Source organism: Emydura macquarii, unplaced genomic scaffold, assembly GCF_026122565.2.
Source record: "Emydura macquarii macquarii isolate MOO-44397 ecotype Brisbane River unplaced genomic scaffold, CSIRO-AGI_Emac_v2 contig_713, whole genome shotgun sequence".
Taxonomy (NCBI): Eukaryota; Metazoa; Chordata; order Testudines; family Chelidae; genus Emydura; species Emydura macquarii.
In genome coordinates, this window is record NW_027130850.1 from 111,527 (window position 1) to 120,175 (window position 8,649).

The window sequence follows — 8,649 nt, forward strand, 5'->3', positions numbered from 1 at the left end:
GAATGTCTTTCATTTCTGAATCCAGATAACAATGGGGAAGCCGGGTACTTGAGGCTTGATGACAACCATTGAGTAGGAGGTGAGAATGGGTCATCTATGCCCTGGGATATGTAACTGTTGCCTTCTGTGTATTTCCTATTTGCTGTATCATTTCTACCAGCTGCATCTGAGGAAGTGAGTTGAGGCTCACGAAAGCGTATGCCTGCTGAAAATAAAATGGTTAGTCTTTGAAGTGCTACAGAACTCACGTTGTTTTTGCTGTGTACAGACTAACACGGCTCCCCCTCTGGAATTTTTCAGCGTGTTACATTAGCTGATAATTAAAAGGCCTGACAGCAGGGGGAGTGCAAAGCTCAAGGAAGGACAGACCTGTTTTACACGCAGCTTCTTTCTTTTGAGAGGGGGCCTTTTCTAGACTTAGTTTTTGAATAATTCCCCATTTTTGTTTTAGCACGCTCACGTGTCAGGAGGTCAGGGGGTCCTTTCCTTTGAAAGCATCGAGCACTATTTCTGAGATCATAGAATCATAGAGTTGGAAGGGACCTTGGGAGGTATCTAGTCCAACCCCTGCTCAAAGCAGGACCAACCTCAGCTAAATCATCCCAGCCAGGGCTTTGTCAAGCCGCAGCTTAAAAACCTCTAAAGATGGAGATGGTGGCTAGCAGGTTGTCAGAGGTTGTCAAAGGAAAGCTATGCTAAGACTAAAACACATAAACCTTCCTCTCTTCAGATATTCTGCATATAACATTCATGACCAACTATGCTGTCTGTCTTGATAACCCTGGGGAGACTTTGTGCTTTTCCACTTGTGATCTTTAACTTTATAGCAGCCGCACTTATCGCAAAGACGTCTAGTTTTACAACTGACTTTACCGTCTGATGCCGGCTGTACGGGGCACAAACCCGGCACTCTGATAAAGGCTTTTATCTTTAGAACACCATAATAACGTTTGTCATGTAACGGAACAAACCCCGGTTTGGGGCGGGGTTCCCCTCCCGTCGTAAAAAAGCGCCAATTTCCATTTTCACGATCAATTATTTGAATAGCCACGCCTAAGCGCTCTTCAAAAGAGCACACGTCTGTAAAACTGACCCTTTTTTGGTCTGACAGTCCCAGCTCATGGTGGAGACATCTGGCTCCCGCTCAGAGTTGGGCATCTGTGAGTTTTTCATTTGATAAGAGACCCAGAACGCTCCCGGCAAAACACCAGTTATTTAAATCCAATAAACGTTTTTTTTCCGATGATTTTACTGTACCTGATAGTCTTTAAGGGTCTAACCATCCCACCTCCATCTGCCCTGTTTCTAATAACCATAAGACCAGCCTTAGACTAATGGACCCTGTGATCTCTGCGTTACTCTGCAATATGTTGATGACAACGATTTCAAAAATCGGCAATGTTTAAATCGTCCCGAGGCCTCCTTTGAGAAAAGAGAGGTCGGTTTCGCCCTGGAGCATCTAAACGGAGCTGTAAAAAAAATCTTCAGGCCCCAACCGGTTCTTAAAACCATCTAGCAAAAACCATGGCCAGCATGAAGTCCGTCCCTCCGTCCGAATTAGCTAAACGAAATTCTTGGAAGCGCTCATAAGCGTTTAATTCTCTTTGGTGCCTTACCAAGCATCTCACACATTCCAAACACTGCTTTCGGAGAGGGAGATACCGCACTTTCAGAAGCGGGGCTCACGTGGTCTATGTCTGTTTCCTTTTTTTGGCTGCGGGGGGTGGCTCCTTAAAAGCGTTCTGGTTTTTGGAAGTTTCTTTGCCAAAAGCCTCCTTAATCTTTTCGATTTCTCCCCCTTTTTTCCCAGCCCCTCTTTACATTTTTAGGTTTAGTCTTTAGTCACTGCTGCCTTTCAGTGCTTTCTCCAATTTTACAATCACTGCCTGTGTTTCTGTTCTCTTTTGGTGTAAGGCCTCCCTCTCTGGCTTCTGAAACACCTCAGTAAGTAACTGCGAAAACGTTTTGCCTACGGAATGCACAAGGGACGCGCAAGCATTAAACAGCTCCTCACAGACAGCAAATGTCGCTCTAAGAACGGCAGGTGGCGTGAGTCGCTCAGATTTGTCCCGCTCATCTCCATCCTCGGAAACTGCCATTGCTACAGTCTTGTTTGCCTTTGCCCTTTTAAAAACTGCTTCCTCATGTGCAGTGAAGGCTTTAGAGGTGTTGGACTGGACCCTTTGTATCATTCGTTTCCACCCCTGGAAATGGCAGCGGCTTCAGAGATGTTTGTCTGGGCCTTTTTATAAAGGTGTCTGCCTCGATTGATCTTCTTCGCATAAATCAGATGATTCTAAAACATAATCCGGTCACCGCAATCGAAAACCTGCACGGTCTTGTTTACCAACGACCAGGGAAAACGTCTTTCAAAACCTTTACACAGAGGGAGGAAAATGCATTGCTTTAAATTTGTACTCTGATTCTAATAAAAGACAATTCTTTTGAACAGATCAGCTCAGATCATCATCTGTAAAAACCACCCTGTGTTGACTTTGACTTTGGTCTAGAGTAAAAAAATAAAACTTTTAAAAACAATTCCTTCAAGAATAAACCATAATTCTGTAACATATTAAGCATCTTACCAAAATTTGTTAACACTTCTAGTGCGGATTGTGATATTTTAAGGGAAAAGACATCGCCCCATTCAAAAAAAAAAAACTATTATTTTTTCCTAAACACCCCACATGCATAAAAACCACGGTGGCACCCACAAAATGGTATTGTCTCTGACCATGTCATTGTGTCCCATGATGGCAGAAGTCTTGCGTCAGCAATAGAATCTCCAGTTTTCTCTATTTATAGGCCTCAAGCTGTTTTTTAAAAAAAGGGGCTGTGGGGGGGCCACTGAAAATGAATTTTTAAAAAGTCATTTCTTCGACTAACCAGGGTGTGGGGTTAATTTTTATCTACCTTCTTCACACATTTTTTCAAAAGGAGGGAGGCATGGGGGGGGTCTGTTACATAATTTTTTCCCCTTTAAACTTATTTTATATATTAAGGCCATTTAAACGGCTAAAAAGGGTTAAATACCTTTTATTTTTTGGTGAATGGTAATTGTGTTTTCACTGCCAAAGTTCACAGCTTTTAAAAATACACACTGCTTCAAATAGGGCTCCCTGCACACAAAAGAGACCTCACATTTTAGTGTCACCAAATCAGGGTCTATGGGGAGTTGCTGGAAATGGATACATTTACATACTGGTATGGATAAAAGAGTTGTAATTTGATGCTCTGCCCAGACAGCATGAAAAGTTTTTAACTGTAACTTCTGTTGCTAGGCTGGGAACGGTTCCCATTTATAGTGAAACCCCAGGGTTAATAGGGATTTGTTCTACACCGTAATCCCCTGTATCGTCCCTTGAGCGTTCCCTTCCCTGATGCTGTGTGGCATGCAAATTGCTGCTGTACTGTCTAAGATTGCAAGGGAGAATAGCAGATGAGACGACATTAATCCTCCCTGCCCTTCAGTGCGTGTTTGAACCTGAGGCTGTCCCCATTTCAATGTATAAATGTAGATGTTTTTTGTTACATGACTGCACTCAAAAATAAAGCGATGTCAAAGTTTAGCGCCTACGAGTCCACTCAGTCCTACACAGCTGCATCAGGGCTAGCGGGAGGCCCCTAGTTCAAGTCCCCCCTCTGCCTGCGGAGGAGAAGGAAGTATTTGAACAGAGATCTGCCTCCTCTCTTGTGCATGCCTGAACCGCTGGGGTAACAGGACATTCGGATGTGGAGCTCCCTCAGTCAGCCGTGTGGACGCTGTTCCATTGTGGATGAAATAATTAGAGGCGTTCAGCCAGATAGAGCAAACGAGAGAATGTGGAATTCTTGGCCAGGGGACGTTGTGGAGGCCGGAAGTATAACAAGGTTCAAAAAAGAGCAAGATACGTTCATGGAAGACAGGCCCATCGATGGCTATCAGGGATGCAACCCCACGCTCTGAGCGTCCCTAACCTCTGAGTGCTAGAATCTGGGACTGGACAACAGGGGCTGGATCACTCGATGACTGCCTGTTCTGTTCAGTTCCTCTGGAGCACCTGGTGTGGCCACGGTTGGAAGACAGGAGACTGGGCTAGCTGGACCATTGGTCTGACCCTGAACGGCCATTCTGATGTTCTTAGAATGACTCCATAGGCTGGTGTTAAAGCAGTGTTTCCCAAACTGGGCCATGATGAGTTGTCACCAGGGTCCGATTAACCCATCCCTGGGCTCCAGGCAAATGTAACTTCTCCCAGCCGGATGTGGATGGCGGTACCGATGGGGGGAAAGGTTGGAGAGCGAGCCCATCCCACACGTGACGGAGGGGTGTCCAGGCCAAACCTGAGTGGCTCTGTGACCTCGTGTGCTATGTTGCAACAGATGGAGCAGGGAGCCGGGCCCAGCCCGGTTGAATCTGCAAACTGTCCCCCACACCCGTGGGCTTCCCCTTGGGGCCAGAATTGGGGCTCTGGTGTTGGGCAGAGGGGGGGCTTCAGGGGATCGATGCCCCCTCTGCAGGGCGAGGAGGGGGCGGCAGCAGAGGAGGTGGATCACAAAAGACAAAACACAGTGATGGGTCACCTGGGTAAAAAGTTGGGGCGCCTCTTGGTTAGAGCGAGCACCCAGAATAAGGAGACACAAAATCCAACCCCCCTGTGCCAGAGGCTCACCTGATGCTGAAGCCCTGTTGTGAACCAACCCTGAGCGTCCAGGAGCTGAAAAGTTTTGACCATTTTGGTCCAGAGGCCTGAGCTTTGAAACTGAGCTCACCTGTGCTTCCGAAGAAAGAAGGAAAGCCAGGCCGACACTGCCTGCAGACTGAGCGTTCACGCCTCACTAAGGCCGGCATAAAACAATCGAGCTCTTCCAGGAACAATGGACTGGCCTGAACATCTGCTGAGGTGATACTCATTGGAGGAAGCCCTGCTGGACATGGCCGAGCACCTGACCAGGGGGTGGCGGAGGCCCAGGGGTTAAAGGCAGAGACATTCTGATCGCTTGAGCTCTCTCTTGCAGTTCATTGACAAAACCACATCAAGGCAGACTGCTCACGGGCGGGGAGCCTGGTTGGAGGCCGTGCAACCAGCCTGTGGTGAGCACCATCTAACAACTGTAAGGCTGCTGAAGTGTTGAGTTTAGTTGAGGATGTGATTTGCTTTTATTTGTTTTTGTCTGATTTATATTCCTGTGCCTTAGAATCACTTAAAATCTTTCTGTACTTCATAAACGTACTGGTTTGTTTTATCCAAAGCAGCGCTCGTGGTTTGGGTGAGTGTAGAGACTTCATTAAAAGTGACAGAGCTGTGGCAGATCAGGTCTTTGATAAATTGACGGACATATGAGCTTGCAGAGTCCAGTGGCAGCACTGAATTCTGTAGAACAGCAGTTCCTAGGGTTTCATTGGGGTGCTGCCTGGGGGTGTGTGTCACAGCATTGCGTAATCCCATGAGTGGCTGGCCAGAAGGACTCAGTCACTAAACCAGGTACCACTTGTCTGCAGAAGGCTGTGCTGGGCTGACCCAAGAGTGGGTGATTCACACAGCGGGGCAAGTACAAGACAGGTCCCAGGAGTGGGGGGATTGGGGTGACACAGCGACACACCAGTCCAGGCTGGAGAGGGGAACGCCACAACGGGCCAAACTCAGCAGTGAGAGGAACCTGCGCCCACAACCAGCCCTGACCCCCATGTCCCCAGGGCTGTCCTGTGGATCTGAACGTATAAGACTCAGACACTGCGTAAGATGCACGCGCTGGTCTCGTAGAGTTATACACGACGGGAAATCCCTGTCTGTCTGTGGGTGAACAGTTGTGACAGTCAATTCAGGGTCATTACAGGCCAGGTAACACGCTTTGGTCACACTGATATGGAGGTTTTATGATCCCGATTCAACAAGACACTGAGATAAGTGTTGAATTTTTAGCACATGAGTAGTCATGGTGCCATGTGCTTAAAGTTCCCTAATGTGCTTTAATTTACTTGTGTTTCAAAACACGGTGAATAAGCAAATGAAACTGCATCAAAAAAGTATTTGTCAGACTCATTCAACAACCACCCCTTAAAAAGGAAAAGGTGCTGGTGGCTGGGATGAGAAGAGAAGAAAGGAGAAAAGAAAAAAAGGAGAAAAAAATGGAAAAAGAAAGAAGTGAAAAAGAAGAGAGTCAGAAATGCAAAAGAAGAGAGAGAAAAGGCAAGCAAGTAAGAAGGTAAAGAGAAAAGAAAAGCATTGTCTTGGTTTAGGGATAGCTGCACCTCTGTCCCCTCGCCAGGTCTCTCTGGTGGACTCCAGGTGTCAGGCCTCAAACCTTCGCCTCTCTGGGGTGGACTGCTATAATTCTCCCACTCCCAGACTGGTTCCCTGGGTGACAGCACTCTGGATATCAACCAGAATTACTTAGCAGGTCTGACTGAACTCAGCACCAGCAAGTCTCCCCACGGGGAGCTGTGACCAGGGCTGGATACACTGACCCGAAACAGCCTGTTTCAAACAAAGTATTGTTTAATCTTAACAGTAGGAGCTCAGCATCGGAAGAAAAAAGGATTAAAACAACTAAAGGCTACACCCGGGTTTATCTTACCTAAAGGTTTGCCTTCCCTTGGCAGAACCTCTAGGAAGGCTCAGGTTCCTTGAGGAAACCCTCAACTTTTGGAATTTTTGTTTCCTAAATTATCTCACCCAACTAGGGTCACCTCTAGGCAGGGAGCGTGTCTCCTTAAACCCCCTTCCTCCTCAGTCTTTTGATGTCCCTCCCATCACAGGTGGAGGGATACAGTCCTGGGAAAACTGGTCCGGCAGGCCCACCACAGGCAAGGCAAGCAGATCACGGTTTATTGGCCTTGGTGTCTGCTGAGGACCTCTCACCTGGGCTGTTGTCCATCTTCCTGGGTAATTTCCTGAACGCCCAGCTATTGAATTAACCCCATATATGCCAATAAACAACATCTGTACAATCCTCAGGCAAACACACAGAACAGGCAATGTTCAGCGCTTATTACAGGTAGTGCCCAATTCAATAGAAGAACGGGTATCTATATATTACAGGGTTCAAACTGATATTTTTCTGGCCATCACCCGTCTCAGGGCTTCCTTCACCTCCTTATTCCTCAGGCTGTAGACCAAAGGGTTCAGCATTGGGGTCACGACCGTGTAGAACAGGGAAAGGAGTTTGTCAATGTTGAGTGAGTTGCTGGATTTGGGCTTCAGATACGTCACGATGCCGGAGCCGTAAAACAAGGTCACCACGATGAGGTGGGAGGAGCAGGTGGAGAAGGTTTTGCTCCTGCCCGTGGCTGATGGTCTCTTGAGGATAGCATGGAGGATGTGGAGGTAGGACACAAGGATGAGCAGGAAGGGCACCATGATGAAGAGAACAGAGCTGATGAAAATAGAAATTTCATTCTTGTAGGTATCCGCGCAGGCCAGCTTCAGCAGCGGGGACAGGTCGCAGAAGAAGTGGTTGATCCTGTTCGGCCCGCAGTAGGGCAGAGTGAATATGAGAGTTGTCTGCTCGACGCCCACCAGCAGCCCGATGAGCCAGCACACTGCTGAGAGCTGGAGACACACCGCTCTGCTCATCATGGCCGTGTAGTGCAGAGGGTGACATATGGCCACGTAACGGTCGTAGGACATGGCGGCCAGTAGGCAGCACTCTGTGATCCCCAAGAAGGTGAAGAAATACATCTGTGTGGCGAAGCCCAGGAAGGAGATGCTCTGGTCCTCGGAGAGGAAGTTCACCAGCATCTTGGGGATGATGGACGAGGTGTAACTGATTTCCAGGAAGGACAAGTTCCGGAGGAAGAAATACATGGGGGAGCGAAGGGCAGGGTCCACCACCGTGAGCGTGATGATGAGCATATTCCCCGCTATGGTAAGGAGGTACATCAGCATCAGCAGGAAGAAAAGGGAAGCGCGGAGCACCAGGAGGTTGGAGACAGGCACGAAGAAGAAGTGTATCACCACTGTGTGGTTCCTGCCAGCCATGGCCTGCGGCTGTTTTCCATCTGTGGAGGCGATAAAAGTGTTCATGAACTGGGTGCGTTGGGTGACTCCTATAAGAAATACATAGATGTTATGTGTGACACACCAGTGTCCACGTGTGGATGGCCAGTGTGAGACATCTGGTGACTGACGCTCCGTGGCACTAAGAAGCCAGGAGGAGAGGGTTGCTCTGTCTCATTTCCCATTCCCCAGGTTGCAGAGGCTAATATCCCTGGCTCCTGTTACCAGCCAGACCACACTGGGTGTGTCTACACAGCCTTTTGGAGCAAGCAGGAGCGACTCTCCCAGCCTGGGCTGGCAGACTCCTGCTATGGGGCTCGCCTGTATAGCACCCGTCTCCCGAGGCGTCAGATCCCGAGTTCCAGTCTCACCCACCACTTCACACATTGTCTGCAGGGCTATTCTTAGAGCACTAGCGTGAGCTCTGCTAACCCGGGCTGGGAAGCTCACTCCTGCTCAGTGCAACGTTGTGTAGACAGACCCCTCTGGAGCTCTACCCTGCAAACCTGGAAGAAGTCCCGACTCAAATGCCTCGTCCAAAATTTAACGTGGCTCGGCTTTGCTCCATCGCTCCAGGTTTCACCGTGTCACGCTGGCTGGATTGGGGGGTGAGGGAGCATTTATTTTATTATTTAACATCAGTGTGTCAAAATCATAGTAATCCATGTGA

The 8,649-nt window shown here is 48.3% G+C and overlaps 1 protein-coding gene across 1 annotated transcript; it reads right to left on the reverse strand.

Moving 5' to 3' along the window:
* Nucleotides 1–7,025: 7,025 nt before the first annotated feature.
* LOC137149182 (olfactory receptor 10A4-like) lies at nucleotides 7,026–7,961 on the reverse strand. Its single transcript, XM_067542545.1, has one exon. The coding sequence runs from the start codon at nucleotides 7,959–7,961 to the stop codon at nucleotides 7,026–7,028; it is 936 nt and encodes a 311-aa protein (XP_067398646.1).
* Between the last annotated feature and the right edge of the window lie 688 nt (nucleotides 7,962–8,649).

Excerpts from the sequence above, each read along its gene's own strand:
- LOC137149182 (XM_067542545.1), bottom strand. The coding sequence starts at position 7,961 with ATGGCTGGCAGGAACCACACAGTGGTGATACACTTCTTCTTCGTGCCT.